This window comes from Aptenodytes patagonicus, chromosome W (assembly GCF_965638725.1).
Source record: "Aptenodytes patagonicus chromosome W, bAptPat1.pri.cur, whole genome shotgun sequence".
Lineage (NCBI taxonomy): Eukaryota > Metazoa > Chordata > Aves > Sphenisciformes > Spheniscidae > Aptenodytes > Aptenodytes patagonicus.
Genome location: NC_134981.1, coordinates 42,045,990 through 42,067,734, shown reverse-complemented (window position 1 = coordinate 42,067,734; position 21,745 = coordinate 42,045,990). Strand labels below are relative to the sequence as shown.

Below are 21,745 nucleotides of genomic sequence, written 5' to 3'. Positions count from 1 at the left end.
AGTTTATGTACTGCGCATGACGTCACATGGTATGGAACATCCCTTTGGCCAGTTTGGCTGTGCCCCCTCCCAGCTTCTTGTGCACCTCCAGCCTTCTCAGTCGGTAGAGCATGGGAAGCTGAAAAGTCCTTGGCTAGTGTAAGCATTACCTAGCAACAACTAAAACATCGGTGCATTATCAACTTTGTTCTCATCCTAAATCCAAAACACAGCACTGTACCAGCTACTAGAAAGGAAATTAACTCTATCCCTGCCGAAACCAGGACAATTATCATTATTTTACTTTATTATATTTCAATTATTAAACTGTTTTTATCTCAACCCACGAATTTTCTCACTTCTACTCTTCCAATTCTCTCCCCCATCCCACCGGGGGAGAATGAGCGAGCAGCTGTGTAGTGCTCAGTTGCCGGATGAGGCTGAACCACGATAGTTCTTTTTGGTGCCGAACATGGGGCTTGAAGGGCTTGAGATAATAACAGATTAACCAGAGCGTATTAAGGAATTTATGTCTGTTAACAGTTGCAGGTCACAATATTGATTCATCTGTTCTCAATATTAGTTTATCTGATCTGCACCATGCTCTCTTTTTTGCTGTACACGTTAAAGATTGGTGTTGGTTTTTGCAGTTTGCTGTGGTCTGCAGTGATTAGTGATGTTTTGCCTTGGAGGTTTGTTATTAAAACACTGGCCTTGAGCTTAATCTGGTATTTCAGCTTTGTACTGAAGCCATTACTGTACTTTGGGTACCAACTCGTAGAGACAATTAGCAATTATAGTTCCGCCTCTGAGAGTTTTTTTATGGAGGAAATGGAGAATGGCAGCTTCGCTACCTTCTTCTATGATGTTTCCTCCTTCGTTACAGTCACTTTTCAGTATCCTGAACATCCCTGGGTAGTTAAGATACTTCTATTGGTATTTCTTTGGAATATTGTTTTGGTTTTGTCTAAAGTTGATAAGCAATTTCAGAATATCATCCAGACATCTGCCCCAAGGCTGGATAGTTATGAGTGGCAGGGTGTGTGGGATAGCATGGGCAAGTACCTAGGCCAATGGGCACCCCCAGTGTTTTGGAACTTCACCCCTGAGCAAGTGCAGAATCCTGAAAATCTAGTAAAGTATTTGGAAAAAGTATGCTGTCACCCTGGCAACTCCAGAGAGATGCAGATCACTGCAATGTGCTGGGGCCTGGCCCATGCCTATCGAGCCCTGTTCAACACTCTTCAGTACCCTCAAAGGGAAGAGAAGGCCTCTGGATCTTGCGACAAAACAACAGGCCCTGCGGCCGCTCCGACCCGAGTGACAGGCCCTGTGGCCACTCAGACCCCAGTGACAGGCCCTGCAGCTGAACCAAAGAACCAACCCGTGCCAGTATCAGTTGCCCCTATACACAAGAAGAAATCGTGGAAGCAGAAGTTGGCTCGTTTAGTAAGGGAGGAAGAAACTTCTAAAAGGGAGACAGAGGAAGAAGTGGACGAGGCAGACTACCCCGGAGTAGGGCTATCATGAGAACAGGAGGAGTAGAGCTGGCCGCTGCTCGGGGAGGAAGAAGAGGAAGAACTCGTAAACGAGGTGGAAACCACCCGATCCCTATCCCTGAGTGAGCTGCGAGATATGCGAAAAGATTTCAGCCGTCGTCCAGGCAAACATATTGTCACCTGGCTCCTCCGATGCTGGGATAATGGAGCCAGTAGCCTAGAATTAGAGGGTAAAGAAGCCAAGCAGCTGGGATCCCTTTCCAGGGAAGGGGGCATTGACAAAGCAATTGGAAAAGGGGCACAAGCCCTCAGCCCCTGGAGGCGGCTCCTGTTAGGGGTGAAGGAAAGATATCCCTTCAAGGAAGATGTCATATGTCGCCCAAGCAAGTGGGCCACCATGGAGAAGGGTATCCAGTTTCTGAGAGAATTAGCTGTGCTGGAGGTGATTTATGATGACCTAGACAACAAGCAGCTATCCAAAGATCCAGATGAAGTCAAGTGCACGCTACCCATGTGGCGGAAGTTTGTAAGGAGCGCACCATCGTTATATGCCAACCCATTGGCAGTGATGACCTGGAAAGATGGAGAGGAACAAACGGTGGATGAATTGGCTGGCCAACTCCGGCAATATGAAGAAAGTCTCTCTTCCTCCCTCGTCTCGGCTGTGGAGAAACTGTCCCGAGAGGTCCAGCAACTCAGAGAGGATAGGTCCTACTCCCCACCTGTACGGACCAGTATCTCGGCTATTAGAAGTAAGTGTTCTTTTGCTCAAGAGAGAGAATATAAAGGGTACACACCACGGGGCACCGTATGGTTTTATCTGCGTGACCACGGAGAGGACATGAGGAAGTGGGATGGGAAACCTACTGCAGCCCTAGGGGCACGGGTACGTGAATTGCATGGAAAACCAATCACAGAAGGGGGTTCTTCCAGGAAAATTGCTGCTCCAGTTTCCAGCGGGCAGTTCCCCAGACAGGGTAGAAGGGCTGATCTTACTCCTGATCTTAATGAAGAAACTTCTGACTCGTACGTACAAGAAATGAGAAATGAGTACTGTGATGAGGATTAGAGGGGCCCTGCCTCCAGCCAGGGGGAGGAAAGGGACAACCGGGTTTACTGGACTGTGTGGATTCGGTGATCTGGCACATCGGACCCACAGGAGTATAAGGCTCTAGTAGACACCGGTGCACAGTGTACCCTAATGCCATCAAGCTATATAGGGGCAGAACCCATCTGTATTTCTGGGGTGACGGGGGATCCCAACAGCTAACTGTATTGGAAGCCGAAGTAAGTCTAGCTGGGAATGGGTGGCAGAAGCACCCTATTGTGACTGGCCCAGAGGCTCCGTGCATCCTTGGCATTGACTACCTCAGCAGACCCAGCAGGGTACCGGTGGGCTTTTGGTATAGCTGCCTTGGAGACAGAGAAAATTAAAAAGCTGTCTACCTTGCCTGGTGTCTCAGGTTGTGGGGTTGCTGAAGGTCGAAGACCAACAGGTGCCAATCGCTACCACCACGGTGCACCGGCGGCAATATCGCACCAACTGAGACTCCCTGATTCCCATTCATGAGCTGATTCATCGACTGGAGAGCCAAGGAGTGATCAGCAAGACTCGTTCACCCTTTAACAGTCCCATATGGCCAGTGCGAAAGTCTAATGGAGAGTGGAGACTGACAGTAGACTATCGTGGCCTGAATGAAGTCACGCCCCCGCTAAGTGCTGCCGTGCTGGACATGCTAGAACTTCAATACGAATTGGAGTCAAAGGCAGCCAAGTGGTATGCCACAATTGATATTGCTAATGCGTTGTTCTCAATCCCTTTGGCAGCGGAGTGCAGGCCACAGTTTGCTTTCACTTGGAGGGGCGTCCAGTACACCTGGAACCAACTGCCCCTACCATTTGCCATGGACTGCTCCAGACTGCACTGGAAGAGGGTGGAGCTCCAGATCACCTGCAATATATCGATGACATCATCGTGTGGGGCAACACAGCAGGAGAAGTTTTTGAAAAAGGGAAGGAAATAGTCCAAATCCTGCTTAAGGCTGGTTTTGCCATAAAACAAAGTAAGGTCAAGGGACCTGCACAGGAGATCCAGTTTTTAGGAATAAAATGGCAAGATGGACGTCGTCAGATCCCAATGGATGTGATCAACAGAATAACAGCCATGCCTCCACCAACTAGCAGAAAGGAAACACAAGCTTTCTTAGGCATTGTGCGCATATTCCAAATTACAGTCTGATCGTAAACCCTCTCTATCAAGTGACCCGGAAGAAGAACGATTTCAAATGGGGCCCTGAGCAACGATAAGCTTTTGAACAAATTAAAGAGGAGATAGTTCATGCAGTAGCCCTGGGGCCAGTCCAGGCAGGACAAGATGTAAAAAATGTGCTCTACACCGCAGCCGGGGAGAATGGCCCTACCTGGAGCCTCTGGCAGAAAGCACCAGGGGAGACTCGAGGTCGACCCCTAGGGTTTTGGAGTCGGGGATACAGAGGATCCGAGGCCCGCTATACTCCAACTGAAAAAGAGATATTGGCAGCATATGAAGGGCTTCGAGCTGCTTAGGAAGCGATCGGCACTGAAGCACAGCTCCTCCTGGCACCCCGACTGCCGGTGCTGGGCTGGATGTTCAGAGGGAGGGTCCCCTGTACACATCATGCAACTGATGCTACGTGGAGTAAGTGGGTCGCACTGATCACACAACGGGCTCGAAAAGGAAACCCCAGTCGCCCAGGAATCCTGGAAGTGATCATGGACTGGACAGAGGGCAAAGATTTTGGAATATCGCCAGAGGAGGAGGTGACGCATGCTGAGGAGGCCCCAATGTATAATGAACTACCAGAAAATGAGCAGCAATATGCCCTGTTCACTGATGGGTCCTGTCGTCTTGTGGGAAAGCATCGGAGGTGGAAGCCTGCTGTGTGGAGTCATATACGATAAGTCGCAGAAACTGCTGAAGGAGAAGGTGAGTCGAGCCAATTTGCGGAAGGCCATCCAGCTGGCTTTAGACATTGCTGACCGAGAGAAGTGGCCAGTGCTCTATCTCTCTACTGCCTCATGGATGGTGGCAAATGCCCTGTGGGGGTGGTTGCAGCAATGGAAGCAGAGCAACTGGCAGCGCAGAGGCAAACCCATCTGGGCTGCCGCATTGTGGCAAGATATTGCTGCCCGGGTGGAGAACCTGGTTGTAAAAGTCCGTCACGTAGATGCTCACGTACCCAAGAGTCGGGCCACTGAAGAACATCAAAACAACCAGCAGGTGGATCAGGCTGCTAAGATTGAAGTGGCTCAGGTGGATCTGGACTGGCAACAGAAGGGTGAATTATTTCTAGCTCGGTGGGCCCATGACACCTCAGGGTGCCATCAAGGAAGAGATGCAACATACAGATGTGCTCGTGATCGAGGGGTGGACTTGACCATGGACACTATTGCGCAGGTTATCCATGAATGTGAAACATGCGCTGCAATCAAGCAAGCCAAGCGGTTAAAGCCTCTTTGGTATGGAGGACGATGGCTGAAATATCAATATGGGGAGGCCTGGCAGACTGATTATATCACACTCCCACAAACCCGCCAAGGCAAGCGCCACGTGCTTCCAATGGTGGAGGCAACCCCCAGATGGCTGGAAACATATCCCGTGCCCCATGCCACTGCCCGGAACACTCTCCTGGGCCTTGAAAAGCAAGTCCTATGGCGACATGGCACCCCAGAAAGAATTGAGTCAGACAATGGGACTCATTTCGGAAACAACCTCATAGACACCTGGGCCAAAGAGCACGGCATTGAGTGGGTGTATCGCATCCCCTATCATGCACCAGCCTCCAGGAAAATCAAACGATACAATGGACTGTTAAAGACTACACTGAGAGCAATGGGTGGCGGGACGTTCAAACATTGGGATACGCATTTAGCAAAGGCCACCTGGTTAGTCAACACGAGGGGATCTGCCAATCGAGCTGGCCCTGCCCAGTCAGAACTTTTACGTACTGTAGATGGGAATAAAGTCCCTTTAGTGCGCGTAAAAAATATGCTGGGGAAAACAGTTTGGGTTATTCCTGCCTCAGGCAGAGGCAAACCCATCTGTGGGATTGCTTTTGCTCAAGGACCTGGGTGCACTTGGTGGGTGATGCGGAAGGATGGGGAAGTCCGATGTGTACCTCAAGGGGATTTGATTTTGGGTGAGAATAGCCAATGATCTGAATTATGTGATGTTAAGTGCTACGTAATATTATATGCCATACTAATGATATTACAGTAAGAATCCCCCAGATTAATGAGGAATGAACTTCGATGAAACCACGCAAAGCACAGTGATGATGGAACCAGAACTGACTTCATGAAACAATCCAACACCGCATACGGTCTCTCCTGCCCTGAAAGATTATTACGACAGATGGAGCCCAAAGTCATGGACTAAATGAACTCAACAAACATTTTAGAGGGATGGCCCATAGACTAAGGGAATGATATCTGTGTGTATATATCAAAAGACAGGAAAAGGGGTGGTAATTAATGGGAATGTATTGGAAAGTGGGGGACCTGGGCATGATGTAGATGGTATAGAATGAGGGGTGGATACTGTTCTGGTTTCGGCTGGGATAGAGTTAATTTCCTTCCTAGTAGCTGGTACAGTGCTGTGTTTTGGATTTAGGATGAGAACAAAGTTGATAACACACAGATCTTTTAGTTGTTGCTAAGTAGTGCTTACACTAGTCAAGGACTTTTCAGCTTCCCATGCTCTACCGACTGAGAAGGCTGGGGGTGCACAAGAAGCTGGGAGGGGGCACAGCCAGGATAGGTGACCCAAACTGGCCAAAGGGATATTCCATACCATATGACATCATGCTTAGTGTATAAACTGGGGGAAATCTGGCCGGGGGGGCCGCTGCTCAGGTACTGGCTGGGCATTGGTCGGCGGGTAGTGAGTAATTGCATCGTGCATCACTTGCTTTGTATATTTTATTATTATTATTATTATTATTAATATTATTACTATTTTACTTTATTTCAATTATTAAACTGTTTTTATCTCAACCCACGAGTTTTCTCACTTTTACTCTTCTGGTTCTCTCCCCCATCCCACCAGGGGTCGGTGGGGAGTGAGCGAGCGGCTGTGTGGTGTTTACTTGCCAGCTGAGGTTAAACCACCACACATTGACAACAATTTTGCATAGAGAAGTCTATTCAAATAAGTGCAGATAGTATTTTTAATGGGTTACTTACGCATTTTTGTGGGAGACTGTCTTCTCATAAAACTTTTTAAATCTTAGAGATTAACTGCAGTGTTTGTAGTTATACTCATGCTTTATCCTTTCCTTCAGCTGGAATACTATGACAAGTTAATATGCTTTAACTTGGTCAGCCCTGAATTGGTCAGGGAGTTGGAGTAGATGATCCTTGTAGGTCCCTTCGAACTGAAATAATCTAGTATATTCTATGCTATGCTATGCTGTGCTATGCTATACTATGCTATTCTAATTTAGTTGCCTCTCCAGTAGTCTTATTTTTATGAAATTCTGCCAGGAACCAATTTGTTTTAAAATAGCCAACAGTCTTGAAAGTCATTTGGGAGGGTGGCCAGACAGATGCATGGTTACTCATGTGTGTACAAATAGCAGGATCATATAAAACTAATTTCATTGTAAAGAATCCAGCCTCAAAAATAAAATTACCTTTTTCTGAAAGATCATTCTCCACATCACTAGTGAAGATGTGCAAACTGATATCTCAGAGAATTGTCAATGAGGACTCTAAGCTGTCTTTTCTTTTTTGTAACCACCATGCTGGTGAAGCACTGGAACAGGTTGCCCAGAGACTTGGTAGATGCCCCCTCCCTGGAAACATTCAAGGTCAGGTTGGACGGGGCTCTGAGCAACCTGATCTAGTTGAAGATGTCCCTGCTCATTGCAGGGAGGTTGGACTAGATGACCTTTAGAGGTCCCTTCCAACCCAAACTATTCTATGATTCTATGATTCTATGCTGCCTCTTTGACTTTCCTGAAGAATATGAGTTGGTTTGGGAGACTGTTCTGTAGGTCTTTCTCTAAGACATTCCAAGGACTGCAATTAAAAAATATTGCTTGTAAAACGTTTAGTCTAAAAGAAAAAGTAGTTACCTCTTCTTGTAAGTATTGTTCATTTAAATGGGAGGCACTCTTCTATATCTCATTTTCTTATCTTTTCCAAAGTCTACATTCATCTTGACTTCAGCACATAGGAAGTGAAGGAGATTTAGGGGTTTCATGCTTTATATGCTTAGGTTATGCGGCCAATATTAACTGCCTCTTGAAATATCATTGCTCCCTTTGATTCTGGTGCAGGTATGTAAATGAAATAGACCTCTATAGTAGTCTCTGCACAGTCCTTTTAATCTTAATTTTGTATGTAAAATCACAGCAAGAGACTTCAGTTAAATTTGTGTGCTGTAATTAATGTGATTTTTCATAATTGTGAATTATGATAATTCACTGAAGGCTTTTATCATTGAACAAGAACCTATTGAACCTAATTTTCTTTGTCATCTTTGAAATAAAAACCTGTAAAAATATTCTTGTCACTAAATAAACATTTTCAATGAGATCTGAATTTATTGGAAAATTACTGCTGTCTAATATCTTTGGGCTTAATTCTACAAAAGGAGATGATGATTTCAAGCGTAGGGGTTGGTGTGGCTATCTGTGTGAAATATACTTCATTAATAATCTTGGTTTTGCAAATCAATTAGTTTGGTAAACTTGAAGTGTATATTAACATCACTTTTTTTTTTAGTAATTAACATAGATTCCATTTCTTTTAGATCTGGCATTCCTGTAGTTGACATTAATGAATTATCTTGTCTGTTTTCTCCTTAGAAAAAGTACTGAAGAAATACAAGCAAATAATGTTTTTTATAAAATAAACATAACTTGAGATCTTATCCAGGAAAAATCTGCTGATACTTTTTTTTCCTGCACGTTCCTCTGGGTTGGTAAAAATTCACCAGTATTTAAAAAAAACCTCACCATGCTTCAGAACCTGGCAAGCCAAGAAGTTAGTCAAAAATAAAAATGAAACAGGAAATGATTATGAAGGGCTATTTATGGAAAGCTAAAACTTAAAGAGAGTAGGAAGATATTCTGGGGAAATATCACTGGATGCTATTAAATGTAGTGGTAAAATATTACTTATTCTTTTCTTTTACCATTCCCTAATCACTTGCTTTTGCCCACTGTTGCGGGCAAGTCGTTAGACTAGATGGCTCGTACTTTCTCATGTCAACTTTTTGTTTGATTTTGTTTCTTCTTGTAAATATATGCGAATTTGTGATTTATGCTTATTTTTGCCCTAATGACCAAATAATAAAATGAAGATATGAAAGAGAACAGTTAAAACAATGGAGAAAGCCAGGTCTTAAAGGAAATGTACACTGACTATTTTTTTACTCATTTTACCATATGTCAGAATATACTTATTTTGTCAGTCAAGGGAACATGAAAAGCTTCATTATAAATGATAACTAGCATAAGTTTTCTGGTCATAAAGAAGGGTGTCATCAATGAGCTGTATACATTCCTTTTCCCTGTAATTTCTACGGCTTTAGTTTAGCTATACTATATGTAGATGCACTGTAATTAGTATAAGGAGCATGGTCTTGGAGACTTCTCTACTTATAGCCAATCTGTAAAGAAGAGGTCACAATTGATCTGTTATTTCGTTGAGTAATATATGGTCTTTTTTTTTTTTTCTCCCTTTTTAGCCAGTTGAAACAAGAGTTTGTAGTAACAAAAAAAGTTTGAAGCATCGTCAATGCCATCTATGCCTTCAGTGCCATGTTATACACTATAGTGGTTTTTTTTTCTCTCTAGAAAAGGAATATTGGATGAATATAGCCAGATCACCAGTCTTGTAACAGAAGAGATTGCGAATGTCCATAAAGAGATCCAGACCTCCGTTGAACGGATAGACCCTAACTCTGAGTATAATGACTTCATAGATACTCATAGGTATAAGTTTTCATCTTGGTGTACATGTTCATGTTTCTTCTTGAGGAAAAACTTGTATGAAACTACAACACTGCTAAAGTGATCAGAGTTGTATTTGTTTCTGTTTGGTTCCTTTTAAATTGTTATTTGTAAAGCATTATCCTAATTTAAAAAGCTGTTCCACTTGCTTGTACAGATAGTTGTCTGAATGTCAGGTTTTTAACCTGACTGTTTCTTCAACCATCCATCTCTTTGGCTGTCTCTAGAAAAACAGAATTCCAATTACTATTATCACATGTAAAGAGCCATCACTTTGGTACTGGCAGCAGACTATACATAGAATCATAGAATCATTTAGGTTGGAAAAGACCCTTAAGATCATCGAGTTCAACCGTAAACCTAACACTGCCAAGTCTACCACTAAACCATGTCCCTAAGAGCCACATCTACACGTCTTTTAAATACCTCCAGGGATGGTGACTCAACCACCTCCCTGGGCAGCCTGTTCCAATGCTCGATAACCCTTTTAGTGGAGAAATTTTTCCTAATATCCAATCTAAACCTCCCCTGGTGCAACTTGAGGCTGTTTCCTCGTCCTATCGCTTTTTACTTGGGGAAAGAGACCAACACTCATCTCGCTACAACCTCCTTTCAGGTAGTTGTAGAGCACGATAAGGTCTCCCCTCAGCCTCCTTTTCTCCATACTAAATAACCCTCAGGGAACCTAATTCCCTCAGCCGCTCCTCATAAGACTTGTTCTTTAGACCCTTCACCAGCTTCGTTGCTCTTCTTTGGACACATGACAACCCAGATTCAGCGTGAGCTAATTTAGTGTGCATTTGGATGCATTTTGCATCCTGGGCTAAGTTAAGTTTCTCTGCTCTATTTCTCTCATTGCCCATATTCTAGATAGTTTAAAGTGAACTCTAGGTACCCCTGTATACACTGCAGTTATTGCAGAGTAAGTAGTGCCTGAAACAATAAAATATGCAGGTACTGCAAGAAAGTTTTTAATTTAAAAAATAAACTTTATTTGCTGTTTATTGAACTGATATTGCATATTGATACAGAAGTGGATAGTCCTAAGACTTCTCGCATTATCCTTTGTTATTAATGTGTAAATTGATAGTTGTCATGTGCAGATTTATAGCTGGATTAGCTAAGAGTGGATCCATGCAAATAGATGCCCCCTGAAAACCTTGATTATGTTGTGATCTTAATTCAAAGAATTATATTCTATTTTTTTTTTCTGGTATGTTTTTAAGACTGTGTACTTTATTTAAAGGAAAAAGAATATATATCCTATTCTTTTTACTTTTATTTCATATATTCTGGTTTATTAATAATTCAAACCAAAACAATTTTCTTTATGATCTACTTAAAGATACATGTTAATTTTGCAAATATAACTTTTATTTGCTAAATTAGGTCATCAGAAGTTGTTGAACAAGCAATAGAGTTTGATACGTCTTTACTAGAAGAAAATGAAAACCTTCAAGCTAATGAGATCATGTGGAATAATCTAACAGCAGAAAGTTTACAAGTCACGTAAGTTTTCTTTAAAAACTTTAATCCTTTAGAAATTCTGTCATACACGATGTCTAGGCTCAATCAGCTCATTGCATAGCTGTGTCCTGACTTTTAAGGTCCAGTTTCTGAAATAATATTTTTAAGCTATAGACTCTTGTCCATTGCACTTTTTATTGTTCCTTTGCACAAAATACTCCCCCCAACCCAAAAAAGCAGCACTTCCCTGAACTTTCGATCTAGTCTCTCCTCCTCCCCAGTTAATTTTTACAGTGCCCCAAATCCGTCATGAATTCTCCTTGGGAACTTAATAATTTTCTCAAAGGTGCTTCCACATTCAGTATTCTAGGAAAATACTGAAATCTGTCTATGAAGCCACTGAGTATAGTGATGTAGTCAGTGATGTAAATTGCCAACCAGGAAATGTTCATAAATACATTTGTTTTACCTGTTTTGTAGGTGTTCTGCTTTTGTTTTCCAAAGAAAATTCTTATTCATTGTTGTAACCTTTAATATGTATTAATTTACTAACATAGATGTAGCTTTTGTATTACATTTCATGGAACTTTTAGCTATTCAGGGTGACAAACTACCTCTCTACATATTTTGGTAATCTATCGATGGGCCCAGAACAATTGTATGAGGTTCAACAAGGCCAAGTGCCGGGTCCTGCACTTTGGCCACAACAACCCCATGCAGCGCTACAGGCTTGGGGAAGAGTGGCTGGAAAGCTGCCCGGCAGAAAAGGACCTGGGGGTGCTGGTTGACAGCCGGCTGAACATGAGCCGGCAGTGTGCCCAGGCAGCCAAGAAGGCCAATGGCATCCTGGCCTGTATCAGAAATAGTGTGGCCAGCAGGAGTAGGGAAGTGATCGTGCCCCTGTACTCGGCCCTGGTGAGGCCGCACCTCGACTACTGTGTTCAGTTTTGGGCCCCTCACTACAAGAAGGATGTTGAGGTGCTGGAGCGTGTCCAGAGAAGGGCAACGAGGCTGGTGAGGGGTCTGGAGAACAAGTCTTATGAGGAGCGGCTGAGGGAACTGGGACTATTTAGCTTGGAGAAAAGGAGGCTGAGGGGAGACCTCATCGCTCTCTACAACTACCTGAAAGGAGGTTGTAGCGAGATGGGTGTTGGTCTCTTCTCCCAAGTAACTAGCGATAGGACGAGAGGAAATGGCCTCAAGTTGCGCCAGGGGAGGTTTAGATTGGACATGAGGAAAAATTTCTTTACTGAAAGTGTGGTTAAACATTGGAACAGGCTGCCCAGGGAAGTGGTGGAGTCCCCATCCCTGGAGGTATTTAAAAGACGAGTAGATGAGGCACTTAGGGACATGGCTTAGTGGGTGGTGGTGTTGGGTCGACGGTTGGACTCGATGATCTTAGAGGTCTTTTCCAACCTCAGTGATTCTATGATTCTATGATTCTATGATTCTATTGTGTAGTTTTATCTTTTTATTAATTTCCCCAACTTTAATCAGTTGTTACTGGGGAACAAATCTACTGCTGAGGTTATTATCTTGTCAATCTCATCTTTTGCCATAAAATGCTCTGATGCAGTCACTTTTGAGATTGTAAAAATTAATTGTATATTTATTTTTTTATTGATTATAAGCAATATAAAATGGTAAATTCAGTAATTCATTGGTAGATTATGTTTTTTGTCTGTAATATATTTCTGTCTGACTTATTTGAGGTTTTTCTTTACAATGTATAACTGATCCAAATAAGAAATCAGTGTATTTTTTTTTAATTTGTCTGCTTAATCAAACTATGACCTTTGTTTCGTGCAGATTTTTATTAAAAACAAAATAATAGTGAGAACGTATAGAAGTGAGACATTTCAAATGTAAATACATTACAGTGTGTCTTCTGTAAATTATTCTAAGCCCTATGTTTCCTCAACACTACTGAGGTTCTCTGGATTTTGTTCATTCTTTTTCAAGGTCATTAGTTGTCCTCAGTTTTTCTTGTGCAATCTAATTATTTTTCATAAATTTATTCTTAAATAGGTATTGAAATAACCTCTTTTATATAATGTCTCAGCTTTCTTTGTCAGACTCCGCCTCAGTCCCAAAAGAGCTTCATCTTTCTTATGAAAAGGTCCATTAATGAATAAAACCACTCCCTCCTCTTTAAACATTTTTCTGTTTATAATATATTCTGTATCATTACTAAATTGAGATTATTCCTGCATGAGCTATATATATGTTGTACAGCTAGCTGTACTTCAGCACAGTTACAAGAAAAAAATATATACTAAATCTCCCTTTTGAAAAATCTTACAATTTTTATAAGATTCTACCTTCCACAGCTCAAAAATAGAAATAACTTCTTGTTTGGCTTGTCTTCCGTATCCCAGTGTTTAGAAATAAGCCATCAGCATGTCTAAGCAAAACAGCTTAAACGCTGGGTTAGCAAATGATTTTGATGAAACTTGTGTTTGTAAATAAGTATCTTCATATTTGCATAAATATAATTTTTTTAATACAACTTCCAGTGTGTCCTGTTACAAAGCTTATATTCATGCACTTTAAATTCTTTGATACATTTGAGAGAGAAATTTTATGGTATGATTTTATTTTTGGAACAGGAATGAAATAGCTCTTTGAAGTGTTGCTGTATGTCCACTTTCTGGTACGGATTATATTAGGGCCTCTGAGCAAATGAGTCTGACTGTATTGGGTCATACCAAAGATTGACCTAGCCAATTTTCTTCTCTCTGACATTAGCCCAAAGGGAAAGTCTAGGAAGGAGAACAAGAACAGGATGTGCATGCATTCCCCAGAAAGTTCTCTCAGCCTCCCATAATTTACAGATTAGAATTTTTTTGAGCCAGAAGTAATATTTGTTCATAATAGCCTTAGATGTATTTTTCTTTCATGAATTTGTCCAGTGAGTTTCAATATGTAACTGGGTTCAATAACTGGGTTTAAAACCCAGTGTACCCGCCATTTCAGCGAAGCCACTGAGGCGAAGGGCTCCGGAGCAGAGGATCGCGCCGGGGGACCCTTCCTGAAGCGGCAAAACCGCGGCCAAACCCGCGAAAAGCAAAAGCGCAGGGAGCGAGAGGGTGCCCCAGCCCCCCCATTCCCCGAGCCGGAGGAGGGAGTTCCTGACGAGCGGCAGCTCTGACTCAGCGTGGGCGGGGACAAGAGGGGCGGCGGCCAAACCCCCTCACTTAGAAGAGCAGCTTCCAGGGAGCGCGAGCGACCCGGAGCGCGGCGAACAGGGCGTGGCGCGTCAGAAGGGCGTGGCGTGGCGCGGCAGTTTGCGCGGCAGTTCACAAGGGAGGGCATGCAGGGAAGGTGAGCGGGCAGGGCACAGCCCCCCTCCTGGCTCTAGAGGCCAACTCAATTGGTAATCGTCGGCTTCCGAGAAGAGGACCAGCTATGGTTTCCACTCGGCCGAAAGCCGTCGCCAGAAGGAATGTGGCGACCCAGACAGAGCTCACACGCAAGCATACAGCTGTCCAGGTCTCTGGCTGCAGGGAGTGCCTGAGCCTGTCAGCTGTACCGGAGGGCAGCAGAGATGACACCTGTGTGCGGTGTGACCAGGTGGATGATCTGCTTGGCCTGGTGGCAGAGCTGAAGGAGGAGGTGGAAAGGTTGAGGAGTATCCGGGAGTGTGAGAGGGAGATAGATTGGTGGAGCCGCACCCTACCGTCCCTGAGGCAGAGGCAGCAGATGGAGGCTCTGCGAGAAGCAGAGGATCCCCTGCCTTCTTGCCACCAGGTAGGAAGAGGGGACCTAAGCGACGGGGGGAATGGAAACGGGTCCTTGCTCGGGGTCCCAGGCGAACCCCCGCCCAGCCTCCCTCACCTTCCCGGTTGCCCTTACACAACAGATATGGGGCCCTGGAACTTGAGGGCGAGGCAAACGAGGATGTAGACGAAGGTCCATCCGGGGGGTCGCCTAGGGTGAGGCAGTCAGCCCCACGCATTATGACTGCCTCTGCTAAGAAAAAAAGGAGGGTAATTGTCATAGGCGATTCCCTTCTGAGGGGAACAGAGGGCCCGATATGCCGACCGGACCCATCCCACAGGGAAGTCTGCTGCCTCCCTGGGGCCTGGGTCAGAGACATCACTAGGAAGCTCCCTGGTCTGGTACGGTCTTCCGATTACTACCCGCTGCTGGTTATACAGGCTGGCAGTGATGAGGTTGCAGAGAGAAGTCCTGCAGTGATCAAAAGGGACTTCAGGGCACTGGGGCGACTGGTTGAAGGATCGGGAGCACAGGTAGTGTTTTCCTCTATCCCTACAGTGGCAGGGAAGGATACTGAAAGGAGCAGGAAAACACACCTGATCAACACGTGGCTCAGGGGCTGGTGCCATCGGAGGAATTTTGGTTTTTTTGATCATGGGGAGGTTTACACGGCACCGGGCCTGCTGGTGACAGACGGAGTTCAGCTGTCTCACAGGGGAAAAAGGATCATTGCTCATGAATTGGCAGGGCTCATTGAGAGGGCTTTAAACTAGGTTCGAAGGGGGAAGGGGATAAAACCAGGCTCACTAGAGATGAGCCTAGGGGTGACGAGCCGATGCCGGGGGCGAAATCGATAGCCCAGCTCAAGTGCATCTACACCAATGCACGCGGCATGGGCGGCAAACAGGAGGAGCTGGAAGCCATTGTGCAGCGGGAGAGATATGACTTAGTCGCCTTCACAGAAACATGGTGGGGCGACTCTCATGATTGGAGTGCTGCAATGGATGGCTATAGACTCTTCAGAAGGGACAGGCGAGGAAGGAGAGGCGGTGGGGTGGCCCTGTATGTTAGGGAGTGTTTCGATTGTATAGACCTCAACGATTGTGATGATGGTACGGTTGAGTGTTTATGGGTAAGGATGAGGGGGAAGGCCACCGAGGCAGATATCCTGCTGGGAGTCTGTGATAGACCACCCAACCAGGATGAAGGGGCGGATGAAGCGTTCTATAAGCGGCTGGCAGAAGTTTCTCAATCGCTAGCCCTTGTTCTCGTGGGGGACTTCAACTTCCCGGACGTCTGCTGGAAATACAACACGGCAGAGAGGAAGCAGTCTAGGAGGTTCCTGGAGTGTGTGGAAGACAACTTCCTGACACAGCTGGTAAGTGAGCCTACCAGGGGAGGTGCCTCGCTCGACCTGCTGTTTACAAACAGAGAAGGACTGGTGGGAGATGTGGTGGTCGGAGGCCGTCTTGGGCTTAGCGACCATGAAATGATAGAATTCTCGATTCTTGGTGAAGTAAGGAGGGGGCCAGCAAAACCGCAACCATGGACTTCCAGAGGGCGGACTTTGGCCTGTTCAGGACGCTGGTTGAGAGAGTCCCGTGGGAGACAGTCCTGAAGGGCAAAGGGGTCCAGGAAGGCTGGACCTTCTTCAAGAAGGAAGTCTTAAAGGCGCAGGAGCAGGCTGTCCCTGTACGCCATAAGAAGAACGGGCGGGGAAGACGACCGGCCTGGCTGAACGGGGAGCTCTTGCTGGGACTCAGGGAAAAAAGGAGAGTTTACCTCTTGTGGAAGAAGGGGCAGGCGACTCAAGAAGAGTACAGGGATCTCATTAGGTCATGCAGAGAGGAAATGAGAAAGGCAAAAGCCCAGCTAGAACGCAATCTGGCCGCTGTCGTTAGAGACAACAAAAAATGTTTTTACCAATATATTAATGACAAGAAGAGAGCCAAGGAGAATCTCCATCCCCTATTGGATGCGGGGGGGAACATTGCCACTGAGGATGAGGAAAAGGCTGTGGTACTCAATGCCTTCTTTGCCTCAGTCTTTAACAGGCAGACCAGTTATCCTCAGGGTACTCAGCCCCCCGAGCTGGAAGACAGGGACGGCGAGCAGGATGAACCCCCCATAATCCAAGAGGAAGCAGTCAACGACCTGCTATGCCACCTGGACGCTCACAAGTCTATGGGTCCGGGTGGGATCCACCCGAGAGTGCTGAGGGAGCTGGCGGAGGTGCTCGCAAAGCCACTCCCCATCATTTATCAGCAGTCCTGGTTAACGGGGGAGGTCCCGGACGACTGGAGGCTTGCCAATGTGACGCCCATCTACAAGAAGGGCCGGAAGGAGGATCCGGGGAACTACAGGCCTGTCAGCCTGACCTCGGTGCCGGGGAAGATTATGGAGCGGTTCATCTTGAGGGCGCTCACAAGGCATGAGCGGGACAACCAGGGGATCCGGCCTAGCCAGCATGGGTTCATGAGAGGCAGGTCCTGCTTGACCAACCTGATCTCCTTCTATGACCAGGTGACCCGCCTAGTGGATGAGGGAAAGGCTGTGGATGTGGTCTACCTGGACTTCAGCAAGGCCTTTGACACCGTCTCCCACAGCATTCTCCTAGAGAAGCTGGCGGCTCACGGCTTAGACAGGTGGACTCTGCGCTGGGTCAAAAACTGGCTGGATGGCCGGGCCCAGAGACTTGTGGTGAATGGAGTTACATCCAGTTGGCGGCCGGTCACGAGCGGTGTTCCCCAGGGCTCAGTTTTGGGGCCGGTCTTGTTCAATATCTTTATCGATGATCTGGATGAGGGGATCGAGTGCACCCTCAGTAAGTTTGCAGACGACACCAAGTTGGGCGGGAGCGTTGATCTGCTCGAGGGTAGGAAGGCTCTGCAGAGGTACCTGGACAGGCTGGATCGATGGGCCCAGGCCAACTGTATGAGATTCAACAAGGCCAAGTGCCGAGTCCTGCACTTTGGCCACAACAACCCCATGCAGCGCTACAGGCTTGGGGAAGAGTGGCTGGAAAGCTGCCCGGCAGAAAAGGACCTGGGGGTGCTGGTTGACAGCCGGCTGACCATGAGCCGGCAGTGTGCCCAGGCGGCCAAGAAGGCCAATGGCATCCTGGCCTGTATCAGAAATAGTGTGGCCAGCAGGAGTAGGGAAGTGATCGTGCCCCTGTACTCGGCCCTGGTGAGGCCGCACCTCGACTACTGTGTTCAGTTTTGGGCCCCTCACTACAAGAAGGATGTTGAGGTGCTGGAGCGTGTCCAGAGAAGGGCAACGAGGCTGGTGAGGGGTCTGGAGAACAAGTCTTATGAGGAGCGGCTGAGGGAACTGGGACTATTTAGCTTGGAGAAAAGGAGGCTGAGGGGAGACCTCATCGCTCTCTACAACTACCTGAAAGGAGGTTGTAGCGAGATGGGTGTTGGTCTCTTCTCCCAAGTAACTAGCGATAGGACGAGAGGAAATGGCCTCAAGTTGTGCCAGGGGAGGTTTAGATTGGACATGAGGAAAAATTTCTTTACTGAAAGTGTGGTTAAACATTGGAACAGGCTGCCCAGGGAAGTGGTGGAGTCCCCATCCCTGGAGGTATTTAAAAGACGAGTAGATGAGGCACTTAGGGACATGGCTTAGTGGGTGGTGGTGTTGGGTCGACGGTTGGACTCGATGATCTTAGAGGTCTTTTCCAACCTCAATGATTCTATGATTCTATGATTCTATGTGTAAAAATCTATTGTCCACAGTATCTTAGGTCAAGGAATTCCAAAGATTAACTTAACATTATGTTGACCTGTTACTTCCTAGTTTCATTTTATGACTCTAAGCTCTTGTTTTGGAAGACAATAGGAACAATGTACTCCTTTCCACCCCATTCATGATATTGTAAACTTTTATCATACTCCTGCTCTGTCATCTTTTTTTTTCAAAGCAAACAGTCTTTAGCTTTAGTCCTTCCTTTCCCAAAACTTCTTATCTTTTAAGCTTGTTATCTTTCTTTGAATGTTTTCAAGGTTACTGTATTGTTTTTGAGATAAATGACCAGAATTGCACAGTTAATCCAGATACATAGATTAGAGAGAGGCACACTGAGGTTTCCTATGTTCTTGTTCTGCTTAATTTTTAACAAATCCTAGAGAATCCTTCTGTTTGATTTTTCTGACCACTGTTGAGTATCAAGCCAGTGTTTTCATGGAATAGTCTGTTGTAACCCCAAGATCTCATTTCTTAGTGGTAACGGTCAGCTTAGAGCCATTCACTGTATAAAATTTTGGATTGTTTTCCCCCTTGTATATTTGTTTATTTTAATACACATTGAATTTAATCTTCTAAATGGCAGTGTAGTTACTGATTCTCATAAGATTTAGAAAAATCCTTTTGCATTATTCACATTCAGCCCCTTCCTTTACTACCTCAAATAACATTGTACTGTCAGCATTCCTTGTCACTTTTTAAACTGTTGTTTCATCTCAGTTATTATGAACATATTAAGCAGTGCAGATTTTTCTGGACCTCTAGTTTTTTAGATAGCTTTTACTATACTCTTGCTTTAAAACTACTAGAAAAATATAACATGCTTGCATCAACTTATTGTGCATTGACTAGATATTCTCAAGTAAGGTCAGTGTATTACATCCTATATTGATAGATGATGGCTTTTTAAAGATCCATTCTGTATGTTCTGAAACAATAGGAATTTGATTGTTGATCTTTAGAGTTGAGATCATGGCCTTGGATCTTCAAAATACTACATCGTTATGTTTCTGCAGAGGAAAACTACCTTCAGTATCTAGCAAATATAATAAATCCAGTACATATACTGGGTTTATTTCCCAGACATTGAATGGATTAGAAGATATATCTTAATCCAGAATCAATAATTTTTGGTCAAATCAATCATTTTTTTGATTATATGAGAAGAATGACTTTACATGCATTACTGAAGGTTTTAATAAAATATATTCTAAGCATAAGTGATGAGAAAACTGGCTCAGTTTTACATTTTCAAGTAAGTTTATATTTATGAATAAAGAAGATTTGACAGAGAGAGGTAGTTAAAAGTCAGTGTTTATTAGGGAACCTTTGTAACTAATGAGAGAGATGTGGTGTCTCCTGATAAATATTGATGACTATCATAAACTAATATTGAGATATTCTGAAAAGCATAACAGAATAAACCTCTGACACTCCCCAAACTGGAACAGCTTTGGGCAATCGATCTGTCCAGTATCAAGTACTATATGTATTCTGCCTTTGTTCCACTCTTTTCTGTAGTACCTTTTTATTAAAATTGTGCTTGAAAATATAGGGGAAACAGAGTAAGATACTTGAAGATGGATAGATGAATGCCAAGAAGGAAAGGATATTTTTTAAATTATTCGCCCAGCTTAGCAATTGCTTGAAGTCAAAGTATATTTTTTGATATTCGAACCTTTTATCTGCTTTGTGTACAGTTGACTGAGAATTATATCGCAAAGCCTCATTTTACATTTGTTGACTTTTTTTGGTATTGGAATGTTTGCCAGTATAATTGCAAAGTGTCAGTAATGGTTTTAATGTGCAATAACAGTTTCTCAATTAATGTTGAGTATTCTTGTACAAATTTTACCTTTATTTTGGACTTACCATTACCAAAAACTGTGTGGCTTTAAAAAAGTTAATCGTATAGAGAAGAATATACAGATCACTTATACTAAAAAGTATTGTTTTAACTTGCAATGCAAAACCTACTGATTCTGGTTTTATTATTTCTAGAGATGAATACATCATGACTACTGATTGTACATATTTATCTAATGTGTACTTCAGCAGTCTGAAGGCTTTCATTTTTCATACAACTTCTCATGAATTAGCAATATATTAGGAAGGCATTAATCCACATAACACATCATGCATTCTAGAGAATGCAGGCAGCAGATCATTCTGTAACTTTGTATGTATCCGCAATCTACTATGGATTCTGTAATAACATAGGTTAATAATATAATATAAAGGTACAGCCACAAAAAAGGCCAATGACCAGCAAATAACATATTTTGAAGACTAATGCTCCTTTTTTACCTTTAGGAAAAAACATTAAATGTTTCCAAATATGTTCAGTTTGTGTATGCATACCATAGATTTCTGAAATGTATGTATTACAGGTTAAAAACAATAATAGAAGAATTGATTCAGACACAGCAGACACTTTTGAGCAAAGAGAAACTTGTGTTGGAACTAGAGAAAAAATTAGAAGAGTCCTCTAAGACTTGTGAAAAAACGTCGGAGTAAGTATAACTAAAATATCAAAATATAATAATTTGAGATAAATTTGTCTATAATGCAGTTCCTAAGATTTAAATATGAAATAACCTGCACTAACATTGTTTTGCTTTAGTGAGAAATGATTATTATCAATGACAACAAAAAGTTAGTTTCCCATGTCTTAAATAAACCTTCCCCACTCCAGATCCTAATTAATTAGAGAACTGAGCAGCTCCTTTAATTTAGTTTAATTGTCATACTATTGGGATGGCTCAAGAACTGGACCTTTGGTTAGCAGTGTAACTTCAGCTTGATGGAACAAAAGGAGTCAATTCAGATTGTCTCTCTGACAGTTCATTGTATAGATATGATTTTATGAAAGAGTTTTCAGAGCCATATGCAAGATATGTAAACTTTCTTATGCAGTAATGTAGAACCAATACCCTGTAATACTGAATAGTAAATAATGAAGGTGAGGGATTAATTGGTGTTTTATAGTGCCACATTCATTATAAATAATCATTTTTGATCAAGATCATTGGTCTTTTTTCTAACTCTGTTTCACATCACAGTCTAAACTGAAGTTATAACAACAGATAAATAACTTCTGTCTGTAGTGATGTTTTTCCAGTTCTTGTGATCAGTCAGAATCTTACTAACTTGGTCATAAATATTGGTTTGCAATACCAGTGAAGTGGAATGCAAGTCCTCAGATAATTCTGTCTTCATTGAAAAAGACTTCTAAGCTCTCTGTTGAAGGCATCTTGTAACTTGATACATCGAGTAGTATTTTATTCATATATGAAACTTTATATATATATGTGTAATTGTTCTGATTTG

The 21,745-nt window shown here is 43.7% G+C and overlaps 1 protein-coding gene across 1 annotated transcript in view; it reads left to right on the top strand.

Annotated features, from left to right (window-relative positions):
- The window catches only part of LOC143172288 (tyrosine-protein kinase Fer-like), a 233,438-nt gene that overhangs the window by 70,066 nt on the left and 141,627 nt on the right, over window positions 1–21,745 (top strand). The window contains exons 6-8 of the mRNA XM_076361544.1: window positions 9,323–9,460; window positions 10,868–10,987; window positions 20,806–20,928. Coding sequence (XP_076217659.1) covers window positions 9,323–9,460; window positions 10,868–10,987; window positions 20,806–20,928 — 381 coding nt within the window. The remainder of the gene's footprint in view (window positions 1–9,322; window positions 9,461–10,867; window positions 10,988–20,805; window positions 20,929–21,745) is intronic.